Source organism: Neoarius graeffei, chromosome 19 (genome assembly GCF_027579695.1).
Source record: "Neoarius graeffei isolate fNeoGra1 chromosome 19, fNeoGra1.pri, whole genome shotgun sequence".
In the NCBI taxonomy this organism is placed as follows: Eukaryota; Metazoa; Chordata; class Actinopteri; order Siluriformes; family Ariidae; genus Neoarius; species Neoarius graeffei.
The window spans coordinates 61237397-61259084 of record NC_083587.1 but is presented as its reverse complement, the minus strand read 5'-3'; the positions used below and the strand labels follow the sequence as shown (position 1 = coordinate 61259084).

Genomic DNA, 21688 nt, shown 5'->3' with positions numbered 1-21688 from the left:
TCTACAACCCTGATGAGTTTAAATCATATTCAAGGAACCTGGAAATAGCAGATGATTAAAAAAAAATAATGTCATGCAAATGTCATTTTAATTAGGAAGGGACGGTGTTGTGGTGTAAACTGCACCTGTTGTTCCAAAGCATTTGTGCTATCTAGGAAAAAACTCTTGCATATATTCCACTGGGTTGTGTGAAATGTCTGTCATTGGCCAGTCAAATGCTGTAATAGTGAATGGATCATCGGAGTGTGTTAAAAAAAAAAGCCTCACTGAGGCTGTAGCTCATACCGACCACTGTTGTTGGGTGTGAGTTTGAAATCCGATCCATCCTGTTGGAGGAGTAGCGATTTTTGTGAAATTGCATATGAGCCCTGTGTAACCACATCCATAGTAGGTGGTGCCACCTGGTGAACAACTCTTGTTGGAATATGTCTTTAGAGTCTTCTGGGTGAGTTTCAGTGAAAACATCCAAGCAGTTTATGAATAGTAGTGTTTGGTGTGACGAGTCACCCAAAATTTTCAAACGCCCATAAAGTGTTAAATATGAGAGGTGGTGCCACCGTCTTGACAACTTTTATACATACCAGCCTGGGGAACATTCCTTATGAGTTTGATCAAAATCTGATCACTCCTGTAGGAGGAGTAGTGATTTTTGTGAAATTGCACGTGACCCTTCTGTAGCCTCATCCATAGTAGGTGGCGCCACCTGGTGAATAACTCTTGTTGGAATATGTCTTTAGAGTCTTCTGGGTGAGTTTCAGTGAAAACGTCCCAGCAGTTTATAAAGAGTAACGTTTAATGTGACGAGCCACCCCAAAATTTCAGACACCCATAAAGTCATAAATATGACAGGTGGCACCACCGTCTTGACAACTTTTGTGCACACCCATTTGGGGAATATTGTGTGTGAGTTTGATCAAAATCTGATCAATCCTGTAGGAGGAGGAGCGACTTTTGTAAATTATGGACGGATGATGATGGACAGACAACGGACAGACAGACGATGCGTGATCGCATAAGCACATCCGGCTTGGCCGGAGGCCGGATGAGCTAGTTATACAAGCTCACATTAGCTAATAATTAACCGTTTGTCTACAAAGCTACAAATTCTTTTCAGGTTTTTAAAAGAACAACCAGTTTTTAAAAAATTTTTGAGATACCTCCATGGAGACACTCACAATACGATTGGGTTGTTTCATCATTTATTCCATATTCATTCCATCCTACAAACCAGTCTTTCTATCTCAGCCACGAGTAAACACTTTTTTTCCCCAATAGCTATTCTTTAAATTTCTGTCATTTCCCTTCTGTAGTTCTCATGCACAAATGTGAAATTAGCATAAGCACAGATGGATGGGTTCCTCACTGCATTTGTTCCAGTTGTGAATTGTTCTTCCCCAGTGCTGCAGTGCTCCAGGCCAGTAACTAAAAAACAGCTGTCTGAGAAATAAGACATAGGGCCAAATCTGGAGGCACTTCACACCCACTGGGTTCATTCAACAAGAGGTGGGAGAATGTAAACAGAGCATGTTTGTCCTTCGTGGTTCTACAGAACACTGCGCAGATGTTACAGGCTCTCACCTGGGACCTCCACATACACATGGCTACATTCATTATTAATCAGGGCTCCGGTGTTGAGAGGATTGGCTACGTAATGAAATATGTGCAGTGACTGCAAGGGGGCCTGTTCCTCGCTCGCTGTATGAAGAAAAGACGTTCAGATAATAATCGATGTGAGGGGAATGGCTGCAGAGGCGAATTTCTAGGCTCTGTTTGCCAGTTCAAGTGGAATCAGCTGTTTGGGGGGAAGTTGATAAGGATTGTGGTTGTTTTATCAGCTTCTTTGCAGTAACGTTTATTCTCTTCCATATTAAAGCGAGTAATTTTAGCCATCTGAAATGCTAGTATCAATAAACTTGATTAAGGTCGAGGATTAATTTAATGTTGATCAAAGGCTTTTCAATTCTGTTAATTAATGTGTACGATTTACACTTGTTCTTTTACTGATATGTATATTTACTGTACTTATATATATTTATATTGCATCATATTTAAAAGTTATTCCACAAAATCGAGTTGTATACTGTATGTAGGCGCGTAGCATCGAGTTGTCTATAAACCATGTATGATGAGATTGAGTGGAATAACTGTTTTATTCTATCCACGTTCACTGGATTTCAAGAACCAGAGCATTTGTATTTTTATTTTTTGCAAATTCGATGACTAAAAACTTTACGCAAAACGTCCAACAAAATCATTTCCATTTAGAATGTAAACAAACCAGAAAAATGACAGGAGCAATTTGTGAAAAAATGCTAGCATAATAGTAATTCTTGAAAAAAAAAACTTTCTGACCATCAAAGACTTTCGTGTAAGCCATGGTCAAATAGTTAGAGAAACAACTTTGAGACTAAAAGGTTGCTGGTTTGATTCCCTGAACCAGCAGGACTGGTTCAAGTGCCCTTGAGCAAGGTACCTAACCCCCAACTGCTCCAGCAAGTGTGGTGGTGTACCTTGGGTCCGATTAGCCAAAGAAAAACTGATGATGTGATAAGTTCAGGCAGGAACCCAGCTATTACATAACAACTTTTATTCCATATTTTGTTGTTCTTTTGTATTTTGTTTTTGAGTAGAGTTTCTATTTCATCCTCGGCTGGTTAAGCAACACAGTCCGCCATTTTGTTTTTCTTTACTCACAGTATATGAGCTGATATCTGAGTAGTAGAGTAGCCAATCAGAGCATGCAATTGCTCATATCTAGTGAATATGGATAGAATAAATATTTATATTGCATCATCCATCCATTATCTGTAGTCGCTTATCTTGTCCGACAGGGTCGCAGGCAAGCTGGAGCCTATCCCAGCTGACTACGGGCGAAAGGCAGAGTACACCCTGGACAAGTCACCAGGTCATCACAGGGCTGACACATAGACAACCATTCACACCTACGGTCAATTTAGAGCCACCGATTAGCCGAACCTAACCAAAGACATGCGTCTTTGGACTGTGGGGGAAACCGGAGCACCCGGAGGAAACCCATGCAGACAAATGCAAACTCCACATAGAAAGGCCCTCTACACCACCCTGCCGCCCTATATCACATATTCTCTGATATTTATTTCAACTGATATTTAATAGGGTCAGCTAATTGTCTCTGAAATGTTGAAAATATCTTAATTCATGCAGGTTTCTGTCAAGAAATAATGTGTATTACTTGTTGATTCCTGAATAATAATAATAATAATAATAATAATAATAATAATAATAATAATAAAAACCCACTCATGGTCATGGATTCAGTCTTTTGAAGTCTTGCATTAATGCTCCACACTGTTTTTCAGATTTTGTGGATTCATTATTTATGTCAGTCAGAGAGGTCAATTCCCACAATGCACCACGGCAGATCCTTTCCATATTAAACTGGCATGTTAAGGATGTGAGATATTACAGAAATAAACACATATCACAATGACTACATTTCAGACGGAACTAAATCTCACCGATTTTATGAAGTCGAAAGGATGTCTAGCTTTATTGTTATTTTTTGTCATTATCATGTTGTTTTTCAGATTATTTATTAGAATGTCTTGTTAACTGTTTACTTAAGTGTAGTTTTTAATGATGTGTATTTTATTATTTATATATATATGAGGCGTCACGGTGGTGTAGTGGTTAGCACTGTCGCCTTACAGCAAGAAGGTCCGGGTTCGAGCCCCGTGGCCGGCGAGGGCTTTTCTGTGCGGAGTTTGCATGTTCTCCCCGTGTCTGCGTGGGTTTCCTCCGGGTGCTCCGGTTTCCCCCACAGTCCAAAGACATGCAGGTTAGGTTAACTGGTGGCTCTAAATTGAGCGTAGGTGTGAATGTGAGTGTGAATGGTTGTCTGTGTCTATGTGTCAGCCCTGTGATGACCTGGCGACTTGTCCAGAGTGTACCCCGCCTTTCACCCGTAGTCAGCTGGGATAGGCTACAGCTTGCCTGCGACCCTGTAGAACAGGATAAAGCGGCTACAGATAATGAGATTATTTATATATATATATATATATATATATATATATATATATATACTGGGGGGGATGGTGGGGATCATCCCCCCCTCTGGTTTTTATCTCTGCTGAAAAAAAATCCTCAGGGACAACCCCGTCAATAAAACAAACAAACCAAAAAAAAAAAAGTTGACATGACAGGCATGTTGTGACACAGTTTTCTATGGTCTACATTGCACTCACTTTCAAAATGACCCGAAGTGGCAGCTTTGATGTTCACGAACATCCCCAGCAAATAGATACATTGTAGACAATAACAATATCTTTGCGTTCTATGCAGGGATGCAAACAGCGCGCCTTTTGGCGGATGCCGCCTTTTTCACGGCCGATTTTTTTTTTTTTTAGGGGGGACGTTGGAGTGTCTGATTATAGTTTCAAAATAAATTCTGTATTAAAATTACTAAATAAGCAAATCCGTTACAGTCCATGAAACAGGAAGTATAAGGATGAGAAAAAAAACAGTTTAAATCGGAAAGCTGTGCACAATGTGAACTGCGCCATCAGAGCAAACTGTTCATTTAGTATTCATGTATTTTAGTGATTTTCGAATCACTGTCCATTTAATCCGGAGGGAGAGAAACATCACAGCAACGCGACAAGCAATGCGAACTTTGTTGTGTTAGTGTTCGTGTATTTAGTCAGAGAGATAGGAAGATGAATTTACTATCTCTGGTTTAGTGTTCGTTTTCATTTAGTGTTATTCATTTGATATCATCGGATGTTATTGAGCTGTTAGCCTATTGTTACCTTAATTTTGTGACGTTTCATGATAAATAAAAAAAAAACCATCCCCCCTTCTGGTGTTTTGACACATCGCACCCTGTATATATATATATATATATATATATGAGTGATTCCACGCTTATGGGTACTGAAATGGGGACATGAACTTATTTTTAAAAATTCACCTAAAACCATTTCTTTTTTTACCATCAGGTCACAAAACATGTAATCTTTAATGAATGATATGTTAAATATATATATCTCATCTCATCTCATTATCTCTAGCCGCTTTATCCTTCTACAGGGTCGCAGGCAAGCTGGAGCCTATCCCAGCTGACTACGGGCGAAAGGCGGGGTACACCCTGGACAAGTCGCCAGGTCATCACAGGGCTGACACATAGACACAGACAACCATTCACACTCACATTCACACCTACGGTCAATTTAGAGTCACCAGTTAACCTAACCTGCATGTCTTTGGACTGTGGGGGAAACCGGAGCACCCGGAGGAAACCCACGCGGACACGGGGAGAACATGCAAACTCCACACAGAAAGGCCCTTGCCGGCCCCGGGGCTCGAACCCAATATATATATATATATATATATATATATATATATATATATATATTTATTTATTTTTATTTTTATTTTTTGTCTTTTCCAGAGCCCTACTGACAATCATATTGTCTGACGTAGGTCCTCTGAATAAAGTTCTGTTCCTCCTATTTAATTTAATATACTATGATGTTAAAGAGCAGTCTTTTTTAGGTACAGTTTCATATATATTAGTTACTGTGTAATTCACTGTGATTTTATTGAGTCGACCCTCATTTAGTCAGAACAAGTAGAACTTGGCATCCGTAGCATCGATGCCAATGCCTCTGCTGCCAACGAGTCTCGTCCTTCGTGTTACAAATTTGTATCTGAAACACCTGTAAAAGGTACTCCAAACAGGAAAGAAACTACAGAAGAAAAGCACTTCCAGACATCTGACCTTGTTGTGACCTTGCCCCTTTTTGGACTGATGGACGAACAGGTTGATGGCAAAAAATATTAGACGGCCTAAAAAGTGTGCCTTGAGTTCCTGAACATGAATGTGTAAGTAGCGTATCTGTATGGCAAACAGGAACGAAGCGAAACAATTTCAGACATTTAACCTTGTTGTGACCTTGATCCTGTTTGCACTGATTCCAAAATTTGATGGCTTGCATTAATGCTCCACATTGTTTTTTCAGATTTTGTGGATTCATTATTTATGTCTGTCAGAGAGCTCAATATCCACAATGCACCATGGCAGATCCTTTCCATATTAAACTGGCATGTTAAGGATGTGAAATATTTTGGTGCGGATCGAGCAAATGAACCTGAGTATTCCATAAGAGACTGATGAAAATAGTGAATCGTGAAGAGACGCTTGTGCCCTGCTGAGTTTAATATTTTTTCTCAAACTCTAAAAAGTCCATTTAAAGCCCTGATGGGCTTGTTAGTGAGCCGACGAGTTGAATCAGGTGTGTTGGAGCAGGAAAAATACTAATGGGCACAAGGCGGGGGGTCCGCATGGCTGAAATTGCAAACCATTACAGTGAGCTATGATGAATTTTACTGTACAAATACCTTCATCAGTATCACTCAGAGATTTTGATCCTAAAGCAGGAATTATAGTTCTGCTTCCATTCTGATGGGATTTTGAAAATATTAAGGACCAACAAATCTCTTGGAAAAACACCTGTGTGAAAAATATTCGACCTTGGCGGATATCCTGTAACATATGGTACTTGGAAATGAAGGTTATGCTCTTGTGGTTGCCAACTGCATGTCATTAGCAGATAAAGTTTAATACGCGCTTCACGGATATACATGCTGGATTTAGGGAAACCATCTAGAAGAGAAGAGGATGAAGAATGGAGCGGAGCAGATATCAAGATAAATTAGATCAAGTATGAGCCACCCAAAACCATGATCAAAATGATCTAAAACATTGCGTAGCATAAAGCACTTTGAGATTCAGGTCGGTTTGTGTTTTATTAATAATAATAATAATAATAATAATAATAATAATAATAAAAAGAACAAAGCCTAATTATTTACTATGTGTCAGTCCTGCGCGCTGTGGCGCTTCCACCTGAAGGCACTCCTCGGGCTGTGCACGCGCCGACTGAGCTCCAGCATGTGCGCCGTGAACAAGGTGCACCTGAACTCAATTATGCCGCTTTTCCACTACCGACGCGGCCGAGTCGGGCTGAGCCGTGCCGTGCTGAGTTGGGCTGAGTCGAGCTGAGTGGGGCTGTTGGAATTGCATTTCGACTACAACCGCGCTGAACCGTGCTGGCTGGAAGTGGGTGGACACATTGGGTGGAGTTAGCGAAAGTGGGTGGACGTCACGTGATGTTGTTAGGCGGCGCAAACAGTGACATCAGTGAGCTTTTAAGCGGTAGTCTCACGACCCGGATAGTAAACAATAAACAGGGAATCGTTAGTGTTGCTGGTCTTGGTGCTGTGGCTTGTTGTCACCGACAACGCCAACAGATACTGGCAAGAGCGTATAGATGAGGCGAGGCGCATAAGGCTTCAGAAATTCTCGTACTTCGTCATTCTTCTTCTTCCAGGTTTACGGTGTTTACAGATCCCAGCGTGCTCGTGGGGCATGTGTGGGCATGTGAGGACACTCCTCCTCACCAATCAGTGCACAGGGGAGTGTCTGCTCACGCCCCTAGCCCCACTCGGCTCAGTTTGGCTCGCTTCAGCCCCACTCCAAAACCGTGCGAGTTTTGGGTGCTAAGCAGGGCTGAAGCGAGCTGAGTCGTGCTGCTCTAAGGTAGTCGAAACGCGAGCTGTGTCGGGCTGAAGTGAGCTGAAAAAGGGTAGTGGAAAAGGGCCAATAGAGAACTAAGTGTTGGGCTATTTATGAACTGTGCTGATGCAAATACAATACAAAGTATTGCGCCACGTTTAGTGCGCATTACCGAGCCTTGTTTCTCGTGTTTATGGTTTTCCTGGTTTCTCGACTCCTGTTCCTGGTTCTAATTCTTGTTCTCGTTTTACCTCTGACATCCTGATTGTGCCTCGACTGACCTTTTGCCCGTTTTCTTGTTTATGACCTTGCCTGCCGATTTGGACTGTTTGCTTTAGTGTGTGTTTGATGCACTTCATGTATATAATTGCACTGTATTATAATAAACACTTCTGCACATACATCCGCCTCGCTCGCGTATTTGACACTATGAAGGAATTTTGCATCGCTCTTTTAAATTACTGTCAACTATTAAGAAATTTAAAAGATCGGTGAAAAGTTCCCTCATAGTAAATAATTAGGCTTTGTGCTTCTTCTTTTTCTTCTTCTTCTTCTTATATATATTTTTTCAACATTAAAAGGTAGACTGCCTTTCAGATTTTTCAAGTGTAGGTCATAATAAATGAATTTTCCCCGACACCCAATTATTTTTGTTTAGTGGACTGAAAGTTACTGAATTCGAATCACAGACTTCCAAATTTATTCTTTTTTTTTTAAATAGAACAATTAATGAATTTAAGGCCACATGGTCCTAAATTCTCAGCTATTTTTTCCTGCTTCACCATGACCCAATTCAAGATACTACTATGTCATGCATCCCGTGGTGGGCTTTCCCTGTTCACGCAAGGCATTGTGGGATACAAATTTGAAACCGGAGAGAAAAATGGAGGACGTGAGTGTGCGAATGAAACATGAAAGAACGACTACAGTAACGGAAAGAAAGCGAGAAGAAAAGACGTTATGTTATATACGAAGGAAAGGAAACGCAGGACCAAACTAATAAATATCGGCGCTCAGCGAGCACCTCGGTGTGATCAGCTGTTCGTTTAGCGACAGAATGATGGAACTGTCAGTGCACGCTCAAAGGTAAACCTGTAGATGGCAGTAATGCAACACTGTGGATGCCAGCTGCTGTAAAACCCAAATGAAGAAGAAGGTAAACCTGCGCATGCGCACACGGACTTCCTCTGTCTGCTTGACTGCTCAAAGCGAGCGATTTCATGCACATTATTTGCTTTAATCCCCTCAAATTAAATAACTTCCCAGCCACAGAACAGAATGGCCTGATATTTTGTGAGATATTACAGAAATAAACATGTATCACACTGACCATGTTTCAGACGGAACTAAATCTCACCGATTTTATGAAGTCAAAAGGGAGTCTAGCTTTATTGTTATTTTTTGTCGTTATCATGTTCGTTTTGGGGGCGGCACGGTGGTGTAGTGGTTAGCGCTGTCGCCTCACAGCAAGAAGGTCCGGGTTCGAGCCCCGTGGCCGGCGAGGGCCTTTCTGTGCGGAGTTTGCATGTTCTCCCCGTGTCCGCGTGGGTTTCCTCCGGGTGCTCCGGTTTCCCCCACAGTCCAAAGACATGCAGGTTAGGTTAACTGGTGACTCTAAATTGACCGTAGGTGTGAATGTGAGTGTGAATGGTTGTCTGTGTCTATGTGTCAGCCCTGTGATGACCTGGCGACTTGTCCAGGGTGTACCCCGCCTTTCGCCCGTAGTCAGCTGGGATAGGCTCCAGCTCGCCTGCGACCCTGTAGAACAGGATAAAGCGGCTACAGATAATGAGATGAGATGAGATGTTCGTTTTCACATTATTTATTAGAATGTCTTGCTAACTGTTTACTTAAGTGTAGTTTTAAATGATATGTATTTTATTATTATTATTATGTGTATATTTTTTTGTCTTTTCCAGAGCCCTACAGAAAATCATATTGTCTGACGTAGGTCTTCTGAATAAAGTTCTGTTCCTCCTATTTAATTTAATATACTATGATGTTAAAGAGCAGTCTTTTTTAGGATAGGTACAGTTTCATATATATTAGTTACTGTGTAATTCACTGTGATTTTATTGAGTCGACCCTCATTTAGTCAGAACAAGTAGAACTTGGCATCCGTAGCATCGATGCCAATGCCTCTGCTGCCAACGAGTCTCGTCCTTCGTGTTACAAATTTGTATCTGAAACACCTGTAAAAGGTACTCCAAACAGGAAAGAAACTACAGAAGAAAAGCACTTCCAGACATCTGACCTTGTTGTGACCTTGCCCCTTTTTGGACTGATGGATGAACGGGTTGATGGCAAAAAATATTAGACGGCCTAAAAAGTGTGCCTTGAGTTCCTGAACATGAATGTGTAAGTAGCGTATCTGTATGGCAAACAGGAACGAAGCGAAACAATTTCAGACATTTGACCTTGTTGTGACCTTGATCCTGTTTGCACTGATTCCAAAATTTGATGGCTTGCATTAATGCTCCACACTGTTTTTTTTTTTTTCAAATTTTATGGATTCATTATTTATGTCCGTCAGAGAGCTCAATACCCACAATGCACCACGGCAGATCCTTTCCATATTTAGGGAAACCATGGTCAAATGGTTAGAGAAGCAGCTTTGGGACCAAAAGGTCGCTGGTTCAATTCTCTGGACCAGCAGGAATGGCAGACGTCCCCTTGAGCAAGGCACCCGACTCCCAACTGCTCCCCAGGCTGCTCTGGGTATGTTGTATGCCGGTCTGGATAAGAGTGTCTGCTAAATGTAAAAAATAATTCCGTCTAAATCCAACAACCATTCAACCACTTGCTGTTGAGATATCGCGCTTGTCAGTGAGAGTATTGAGAACAACAACCCTGAGAAAACTACAAACATGGCCGCTCAAAACCACAATGCCCATGAGCCACAGTGCCCCCTGTCACCGGAGTACTGAACTCAGCTGAGGATCATTAACAATCAGCAACCACGCTATTTAAACCTCTCTCTCACAAACACTCAGTGCGAAGTATTGTTCTGTGTTCTCCAGTGCATACCGAGCCTTTATCTATCTGCCTGCCTATTGTTGTTTTGATTCTCACTATCCTTCCTTGTTCACGCTTCTTGGTGTGGTGGTTAGCACGGTCGCCTCACAGCAAGAAGGTTCTGGGTTCAAATCCAGTGGCCGGCGAGGGCCTTTCTGTGTGGAGTTTGCATGTTCTCCCCATGTCTGCACGGGTTTCCTCCGGGTGCTCCGGTTTCCCCCACGATCCAAAGACATGCAGTTAGGTTGACGTGGGACGGCCTTGGGCTGAGGTGCCCTTGAGCAAGGTACTGAACCCCTGACTGCTCCCCCAGCGTTCTGGTGTGGCTGCCCACTACTCTGGGTGTGTGTGTGTGTGCTTGTGTTCACTGTTTCAGATGGGTTAAATGCAGGGGATGAATTTCACTGTGCTTGAAGTGTGCATGTGACAAATAAAGGTTTCTTCTTCTTCTATGTTGTCCTGTTCGCCGATCGACCGACCCGCGCCTGCCTTTGACCACAACTCTAGTCTCACAATTTGGCTTGGTTACTGTTTGCTCTCCGCTCTCCTCTGCAATTACATCTGTAAGTGCCTGCATCCTGACAGTGCTAATGAGAATATTGGATGGATGGATGGATGGATGGACAACCCAAAAAAATAGCAGTGGAGGCATAAAAATTACACTCAATAACCCAAACAAAAATTGAGGACTAATTACCTCCACCAACTGTGTTGGAGGAGGGGATGTTTTCACCTCCGTTTGTTTATTTGTTTGTTCCCAATGTACAGTGCTGAGCGTAAATGAGTGCACCCCCTTTGAAAAGTAACATTTTAAACAATATCTCAATGAACACAAACAATTTCCAAAACGTTGACAAGACAAAGTTAAGTTTAACATCTGTTTAACTTATAACGTGAAAGTAAGATTAACAATATAAACTTAGATTACACATTTTTTCAGTTTTACTCAAATTAGGGTGGTGCAAAAATGAGTACACCCCACAACAAAAACTACTAGTTTTTGTTCTAGTTTTTTGTAATAGTTCTCTTTTATTCCAATGTCTGTGAACTTATTGAATTCATGTCGTTAACAAACTACCAGTCTTGTAATGCTATGTATGCATGTATGGGGCCGCACTAGGTATGCACTTTAAGTACGCACTTTATGCATCTCTACGATAGCACTTTATGTCTGTTTTTTTTTTCTTCTTTGTGGCGTCATGTGTTGTGTGTTATGCGGCAGCTATGTGCATGTCCAAGACAAATTTCCCTCGGGATGAATAAAAAGAATCTTGAATCTTACTACATCTAGTACTTTGTTTGGCCTCCATGATTTTTAATGACGGCACCAAGTCTTCTAGGCATGGAATGAACAAGTTGGCGACGTTTTGCAACATCAATCTTTTTCCATTCTTCAAAAATGACCTCTTTTAGTGACTGGATGCTGGATGGAGAGTGATGCTCAACTTGTCTCTTCAGAATTCCCCATAGGTGTTCGATTGGGTTCAGATCAGGAGACATACGGTACTTGGCCACTGAATCAGTTTCACCCTGTTCTTTTTCAGAAATCCAACAGTGGCCTTAGATGTGTGTTTAGGATCATTATCATGTTGGAAAAGTGCATGATGACCAAGGGCACGGAGTGATGGTAGCATATTCTCTTTCAGTATAGAGCAATACGTCTGTGAATTCATGATACCATCAATGAAATGCAGCTCCCCGACACCAGCAGCACTCATGCAGCCCCACAGAAGGACACTGCCACCACCATGTTTCATTGGAGGCACCAGGCATTTTTCTTTGTATTCCTCACCTTTGCGACGCCATACAGTTTTGAAGCCATCAGTTCCAAAAACATGTATCTTGGTCTCATCGCTCCAGAGTATAGAGTCCCAGTAGTCTTCATCTTTGTCAGCATGGGCCCTGGCAAACTCTAGGCGGGCTTTTTTGTGCCTGGGCTTTAGGAGAGGCTTCTTTTGTGGACGGCATCCATGCATGCCATTCCTCTGCAGTGTACGCTGTATTGTGTCACGGGAAATAGTCACCCCAGTTTGGCTTTCTACTTCTTTAGATAACTGCAGTGAACTTGCATGCCAATTTTCTTCAGCCCTTCTCATCAGAAGATGCTCCTGTCGAGGTGTTAACTTCCGTGGATGACCTGGACGTCTCTGTGAGATGGTTGCAGTTCCATCTTTCTTAAATTTTTGTACCACTTTTGCTACAGTATTCTGACTGATAAGTAAAGCTTTGTTGATCTTCTTGTAGCCTTCACCTTTGTGGTGTAAAGAAATTATTTTCTTTGGGGAATTCTGAAGAGACAAGTTGAGCATCACTCTCCATCCAGCATCCAGTCACTAAAAGAGGTCGTTGTTGAAGAATGGAAAAAGATTGATGTTGCAAAATGTCGCCAACATGTTCATTCCATGCCTAGAAGACTTGGTGCTGTCATTAAAAATCATGGAGGCCATACAAAGTACGAGATGTAGTAGTTTTTGTTGTGGGGTGTACTCATTTTTGCACCACCCTAATTTGAGTAAAACTGAAAAAATGTGGAATCTAAGTTATATTATTAACCTTACTTTCCCGTTATAAGTTAAACAGATGTTATATTAAACTTTGTCTTGTCGACATTTTGGAAATTGTTTGTGTTCATTGAGAGATTGCTTAAAATGTTACTTTTCAAAGGGGGTGTACTCATTTATGCTGAGCACTGTAACTTAAAAAGTAGTGAATTGATTTTGATGAAATTTGGAGGAAATGTGAGCCATGAGCCAAGGAACAATTGATTTGATTTTGATGCAAATCCGGATATGAATGTAGATCCAGGATATTGTGTCTTTTCCCAATGTAACTCAAAAAGTACTGAACGGATTTGAACAAAATTTGGCGTACAGCTTTAATATTATCCTCGGTTCAAGTGATTTGATTTTGATGTTGATAACGTGGCTTGGCAGAGGCATACACTCTAACAAGTGTTCTTCTAGTTTGTGTAAGCAAGGGTATCAATTCTGTGCACAGTTGTTGGGATTAAAAAAAAAAGTCCTTGAAACTTACAATAAGTATAAAGCATATTGAAGTTTATATACTGTAGGGTCATTTTATTTCATCTGTAAAGAGGAAAATACAGTTTGCAGTTATGTATAGGTGGGTGTATGAGGGAATCATCATCACCTTGACAGCTGGGCAATGCTCTGTTCCACTCAGGTCGGTTGGTGTTGCCCATCACACAGGTGAGAGTGGAGTAGCCCTGCAGTTGGTAGCCTGGCTCACAGTGGAAGGTCAAACTGGAGCCCAGTTTATAGTCGCTGCCCAGTCGAGTACCGTTCATCACACTCCCTGGGTCAAAACACGCCTCTCTCAGCTTAGCTAATGGGTTAAAAGAAGAAATGCTCTGTCATGGACAGCAGAGTAAAGCATAGATAAATTATCTATCTATCTATATAACATCCACTATTTTTCACCATTTACATGTTTTTTAAGTTCTAAATATCTCTTTGGTTTAAAAAGATCCTGGATTTCTCCGAACCAATAACTGCAAATTGTAAACTCTTCTGTCCTGAAAACTTTCCTGTGTTGCAAAACTCATAGCTTGACTCAAAGGTTCCAAAGTTAAATAACCACCCATTTTTTAACCCATTTCTTATTCGCGACTGAGCATCTACTAACAGTACCAGAGCTGCAACGCCAACAAAAAAGGATGAACAACATAAACATCACATTATTGAGTACATCAAGAGGAGTCCAAACTCCCAGAAACAAAATACATATGGCTTAGGGGTGGAGCCAGGACCAAGCGCCTGTGGCTGGAGGATAATGAGCGCTGCAATTCATCCCAGCCGGAGGCTTGTTAGAGGAAGAATAAAGGAGCTGCTCGCCAGAAGAGAGGTGAAAGAAGACACTAGAGAATCAGTGTTTACATGCAACAGTGCAGTAATTGCCTTTTCTCTCCGCCTCCCAAAAGATTCACTCGATGAAATTCACACTCCGACTCACTGACACAAGCCACCAGAACCATCGGATTCACACAGGAGTTAAGCCTGGTTCGATACAAAATACAAAGATACAGAATGTTGGGACAGGCAAAAGGGGGATCATGTGGCAGAGGTGTGTAGCAAATGGAGCGATATACAGTGGTGCTTGAAAGTTTGTGAACCCTTTAGAATTTTCTATATTTCTGCATAAATATGACCTAAAACATCATCAGATTTTCACACAAGTCCTAAAAGTAGATAAAGAGAACCCAGTTAAACAAATGAGACAAAAATATTATACTTGGTCATTTATTTATTGAGGAAAATGATCCGATATTACATATCTGTGAGTGGCAAAAGTATGTGAACCTCTAGGATTAGCAGTTAACTTGAAGGTGAAATTAGAGTCAGGTGTTTTCAGTCAATGGGATGACAATCAGGTGTGAGTGGGCACCCTGTTTTATTTAAAGAACAGGGATCTATCAAAGTCTGATCCTCACAACACATGTTTGTGGAAGTGTATCATGGCACGAACAAAGGAGATTTCTGAGGACCTCAGAAAAAGCGTTGTTGATGCTCATCAGGCTGGAAAAGGTTACAAAACCATCTCTAAAGAGTTTGGACTCCACCAATCCACAGTCAGACAGATTGTGTACAAATGGAGGAAATTCAAAACCATTGTTACCTTCCTCCGGAGTGGTCGACCAACAAAGATCACTCCAAGAGCAAGGCGTGTAATAGTCGGCGAGGTCACAAAGGACCCCAGGGTAACTTCTAAGCAACTGAAGACCTCTAGCCAATGTGAGAATGTTAATGTTCATGAGTCCACCATCAGGAGAACACTGAACAACAATGGTGTGCATAGCAGGGTTGCAAGGAGAAAGCCACTGCTCTCCAAAAAGAACATTGCTGCTCATCTGCAGTTTGCTAAAGATCACGTGGACAAGCCAGAAGGCTGTTGGAAAAATGTTTTGTGGACGGATGAGACCAAAATAAAACTTTTTGGTTTAAATGCGAAGCGTTATGTTTGGAGAAAGGACAACACTGCATTCCAGCATAAGAACCTTATCCCATCTGTGAAACACGGTGGTGGTAGTATCATGGTTTGGGCCTGTTTTGCTGCTTCTGGGCCAGGACAGCTTGCCATCATTGATGGAACAATGAATTCTGAATTATACCAGCGAATTCTAAAGGAAAATGTCAGGACATCTGTCCATGAACTGAATCTCAAGAGAAGGTGGGTCATGCAGCAAGACAACAAACCTAAGCACACAGGTTGTTCTACCAAAGAATGGTTAAAGAAGAATAAAGTTAATGTTTTGGAATGGCCAAGTCAAACTTCTGACCTTAATCCAATGGAAATGTTGTGGAAGGACCTGACGCGAGCAGTTTATGTGAGGAAACCCACCAGCATCCCAGAGTTGAAGCTGTTCTGTACGGAGGAATGGGCTAAAATTCCTCCAAGCCGGTGTGCAGGACTGATCAACAGTTAACGGAAGCGTTTAGTTGCAGTTGTTGCTGCACAAGGGGGTCACACCAGATACTGAAAGCAAAGGTTCGCATACTTTTGCCACTCACAGATATGTAATATTGGATCATTTTCCTCAATAAATAAATGACCAAGTATAATATTTCTGTCTCTTTTGTTTACCTGGGTTCTCTTTATCTACTTTTAGGACTTGTGTGAAAATCTGATGTTGTTTTAGGTCATATTTATGCAGAAATATAGAAAATTCTAAAGGGTTCACAAACTTTCAAGCACCACTGTACTATATTAGGGATATCAAGTGAAAATTCAAATTCAATCCAAATTGCTTGAAATGACTCTCATTGAATTCTGAATTGAATGCAGAACAACATACTTTTTACAGAATTAAAATATGTTTACCCGGTATAATATGTTTGAGGTATTACAAATCAAAGATTGAAAAAAATGGCATAATTAAAAAAACAAACAAACAGAAACAAACAAACAAAAAACTGCTGTAATATTCTATACGAGGATCCCATGGCCCAAATTGGGCCTCATTAACCAATGAGATCAAATGCTTTTTTTCTGAATAACTTTTCTATTTTTCAAGATATTTACATGGAAATTGGCAGGCACATAGATGGTTGTATACTGAATACAAAGTTTGAAAAATTACTAAAACAAATTATGCAAGTTCGTATTTAGTTAGTATTAACTATGCTAAGTCGGTAAAAATGTTAAATTGGTACACTCAATAAAAAAAAGTGATAGATTATTTTTAATATCCTCTTTGTGCTCTGTAGGCCTTTGTATTTCTCAAAAGTAGGGCCTACTAGTGTTTATATGAAAGAATATAAATGATAATTTCGATTAATATTCATAGCTTTCAAGGCTAACCTTGAAAAAACTTTGTGAGCCACATCCAATAAACACATTTTTTTATTATTATTTATTTATTTATAAACTTCGCTGTTAAAAATGGCAGGGAATCCTCAACAGAGCAATAAGCTTCAATACCTGAGGCCCCACAAAATTACAAAACTAAGTGGTACAATAAATAGATCAACAATAAATAATACAATATACAAGTTGGACAAAAAGGTATAATCGGCCCGGGAATATATACAAACTGGTAGCAGCACAAGCTGGTGCCTAGGGTGGAGATTGGCCGATGTGTCTGACATTTCACACACACAGATTTAAAAGTCTGTGGTCTGTCGATGTCAAAATAAAGCCTAGTTAAATTACTGTAATATGAAAAAATTCACATTAACTGAACTGAAATTGACACTCACGTTTCTGACTTCCGGTTTTATAAAATATCATTCCAACCATTAAGATCTCAATATTTTTCATCAAAACAACTACAGTTATATTCTAAAATAGTTATTTATTTATGTGAATCAGTTTGATTTGAAAAAATAAGTAGGTAAAGCTATGAAAACTTGCTTCAAAGTCTCCCGTGAATCATAACATCAAAACTAGCAGACGGAAAATTTTGCTGAATCCTTCATCAGAAACAGTGAGAGTGAGAGAACATCCCTATAAATAAAAGTTAGCTGATTGATATTCATGAGTAATCCAGTCAGAAACCGATCAGGAGAGAGAAAAGAGAGAGAGAGAGCCTGAGCGCTTTCTCGTGACTCAAAAAGAAAAGCACAGGCAGTTTCCCGACGTCCCGCGAGCAGAGTTTTTACTCTGTTGTACCGACTTCAACCTGCCGTTACTCCCAAAGTACTGAACAGATCTTAACCAGATACATTTCTTTGGAAAGCAGAGAGATTATAAGCTTTTTAATGATCATATTCACAATAGAAAATATTCAAGAGTTAAGCAATGACAGATTTGGAAACTTAGATGAGCGTCTGCTTGGACAATTTTCACAGCACGACCAGCGAGCGTCTGATATGCCTAGTATTAAAACAATCTGAGAATAAAGAATACAACTTGTTTGGAAGCTCAGGAAAAACAACAACGCCATAACTTGTGCAAGTGAGATTTTTTGAGCTGATAGTTAACTCATCTCATCTCATTATCTCTAGCCACTTTATCCTGTTCTACAGGGTCGCAGGCAAGCTGGAGCCTATCCCAGCTGACTACGGGCAAAAGGTGGGGTACACCCTGGACAAGTCGCCAGGTCATCACAGGGCTGACATATAGACACAGACAACCATTCACACTCACACCTACGCTCAATTTAGAGTCACCAGTTAACCTAACCTGCATGTCTTTGGGGGAAACCGGAGCACCCGGAGGAAACCCACGCGGACACGGGGAGAACATGCAAACTCCACACAGAAAGGCCCTCGCCGGCCACGGGGCTCGAACCCAGGACCTTCTTGCTGTGAGGCAACAGCGCTAACCACTACACCACTGTGCCGCCCCTGATAGTTAACTATGTAGATAAAAGTAAAAGCACTTTCAATCTGCAATTTTTGAGACATACTGGCTGGAAAGCCGGTTAGTCCGTGGACTGAATATTGAAAACCCCATTGTAGTCCTCAGTATTGTGAAAAGAATGGAAATTATAATAATGACTATTTAAAATGCAACAGGCACTGAAACATAAGGAAAGCAAGAGACGCAAGACACAGTTCACGTTTTGTCAGCAGTGAAGTGAAAGAAATGAAGAACTAATGCATTTGGCCGCATAGTGGCACAATCTGGGATCCCATCATATATCGAGTTTTTATATTCTATGCAACGCTTATATCAGGGAAAAGTTCATGAAAGTTGACCTGAGCAACTCCTCACAACTTCAGACCCTGACTAGAAATGTAGCTGAATGAAAACCTCTGCAAAATTTAAGTGAAGCACTCAACAGACTGTCAAAGGCTGAAATGTGTCTCACATAATAAAAGTATATCTTGCAAACATGTGAGGCCGTCTGCGACAGGCCTTCACTCTGTGGAAGAAAAGGAAAAGGTTGTGAAGTGCTGCAGCCAAAAATATGGCAGAAGTGAAGTCCTTTTTGCAGCTCCTGAATTATTATCGACATTTCATGCCAAACTGAGTCCTGGCTCCATGCCCTGGTAAAGAAAAATTCAGTGGAGCCAGAAACACTGGAATGCCTCATCTTGAGGAAGAACGCAAATTCAATCACAGGTCCAATCACTTGTCTACTGTGATGGTGTAATTGTGTGATGTTAGCTCTTATGGTGTTGGCAGATGAAGTGCCAGTTGGTGGAATGGCCAGTCAGCTGTGTCTCTTGTTCTCTAAAAAATACTTGCATCTTTGAAAATGAGAAATGTGTAATTGGAAGAAATTTTAAGATTTGCTTATTTGCACCTCCAATGCCTGGTTAACAAGAATAAACCAGTGCCTTCAATGGCCTTCGTACAAAATAAAAAGTGTTCACCTTTGAACAAAATCAAACCATCTGGACACGACAATGACCTTGTTTTATTATAGCATATAAACCTAAACCAGGGCGGCACAGTGGTGTAGTGGTTAGCGCTGTCGCCTCACAGCAAGAAGGTCTGGGTTCGAGCCCCATGGCCGGCGAGGGCCTTCCTGTGAGGAGTTTGCATGTTCTCCCCGTGTCCGCGTGGGTTTCCTCCGGGTGCTCCGGTTTTCCCACAGTCCAAAGACATGCAGGTTAGGGTAACTGGTGACTCTAAATTGACCGTAGGTGTGAATGTGAGTGTGAATGGTTGTCTGTGTCTATGTGTCAGCCCTGTGATGACCTGGCGATTTGTCCAGGGTGTACCCCACCTTTCGCCCGTAGTCAGCTGGGATAGGCTCCAGCTTGCCTGCAACCCTGTAGAAGGATAAAGCAGCTAGAGATAATGAGATGAGATAAACCTAAACTAGGGCGGCACAGTGGTGTAGTGGTTAGCGCTGTCGCCTCACAGCAAGAAGGTCCGGGTTCGAGCCCCATGGCCGGCGAGGGCCTTTCTGTGAGGAGTTTGCATGTTCTCCCTGTGTCCGCGTGGGTTTCCTCCGGGTGCTCCGGTTTCCCCCACAGTCCAAAGACATGCAGGTTAGGTTAACTGGTGACTCTAAATTGACCGTAAGTGTGAATGGGTGTCTATGTGTCAGCCCTGTGATGACCTGGCGACTTGTCCAGGGTGTACCCCGCCTTTCGCCCATAGTCAGCTGGGATAGGCTCCAGCTTGCCTGCGACCCTGTAGAACAGGATAAAGCGGCTACAGATAATGAGATGAGATAAACTTAAACCAACCTGAAGATGTGTCTCTGAAGATTCTCAGTCATCTAGGTCATCGTAAACCGTAGGCCCTAAAGAAGGGAACTGGACTTGCTTGAAATCCTTGAAGGATTCAACTTCAAGGATTTCAAACAAGTCCAGTTCCCTTCTTTAGCACCTACGGTCAACCTAAAGATCAATCACCTGCTGGTCATGAAGAGTTTTTTGTTGACCTTGATCTCCATTGTGGCAAAGTAGGTCCAGATTTATTTGCACTTTGCAACCGTCTTGAAGCTGGCGTTGTCACGTGGTGTGTCACTCTGTATTTGAAAAGAAATCATTGTAGCTTGGACTCTATATTGCTTCTTGTTTTAATCTAAGCTCTCTTTGTTTTTCAGTCTTGCTGCGATGAGGTTTCGCAGAAGCTTGACACAAAGATCAGTCCTCAGAAACTGAGATTAATAGAGTGATTGTCTTCATCTCCAGTGCATGTGAGACAAAAAAACAAAGCAAAACAGGGCAACCCAAAGGGATGGTTGGTATTGCAAGAGATTTAAGATACTGACTGAGGACTCCCTGAGAAACACAGCCCTACTTTTTAAGATTTTCTGAAGAGAATATGGTTAGAGGCACTAAAATGTATGCAATGCTGTCAGTCAAAGATCTGGAGAAAAGGGGTTCCTGAATGTACTGACTGCCAATAGAGGTTTACATCCAAGGTATATGTTTGTGGGAGGTTTTTCAAAGAAAATCCACATAGACACTTGAAGAACATGAGAAACTCTATACAGACAGTCACTCAGGCTCAGGATCAAACCAGAAACCCTGGTGCTATGGGGACTTTGTGACCTTGGCTTTACAACTGAGGGTTTTAAATAAACCAGAGTGTCAGCGACACAGTAGCTCACACGGCCGTACCATGAGAAACCAGACCCGTTCATAATTAGCTAAGTTGGTCTTCATGAGAACAATTAGAATTTGATCTTCCAAACAAAACAATCAGATTCAAAATCCATTGAAAACTCAGGGAGGGGTAGCATGAATTGTGCATACGAATTGTGGATGGACGGACGGACGGACAGACGGACGGATGCCTCGTGATGGCAATAGCTCACCGACCTATGGCTGTGTGAGCTCATAAAAAGGCATTTCTATTTGTATACCTTCCAATACCCTGACAGAAAGGGCAATAGAAACAAAGTGGGCATGCACCTTTTGAACTTTTGACAAGAAAGTATATAAAATCCAGACTACAAAGTCTGGACCTACGTCACCCAGAGCAGAGATTAAAACCACAAAAAACCACCATGACCAGCATGCCACTGATCTGTAGGATGGTGGACAGTCCATAATGGTACAAACAAGGTCATCTTCACATACAGAAAGCAGAATCCATTACCTTGGGGCAGCCTCTAAAACCAGACATAGGTTTTCATCCTGATCCTCATACTCTCATCAGGGTACCATAAGGTACCAACCTTAGCGTGCTCACTCAGCACCACCGACAGTGACAATTTAAGCACCACTGAGACCTTAACAAATGGCAAAC

General features: G+C 41.5%; 1 protein-coding gene across 1 annotated transcript in view; it reads right to left on the bottom strand.

Annotated features, from left to right (window-relative positions):
- csmd3a (CUB and Sushi multiple domains 3a) overlaps positions 1-21688 on the bottom strand; it is a 631117-nt gene that overhangs the window by 334397 nt on the left and 275032 nt on the right. The window contains exon 30 of the mRNA XM_060900611.1: positions 13721-13915. Coding sequence (XP_060756594.1) covers positions 13721-13915 — 195 coding nt within the window. The remainder of the gene's footprint in view (positions 1-13720; positions 13916-21688) is intronic.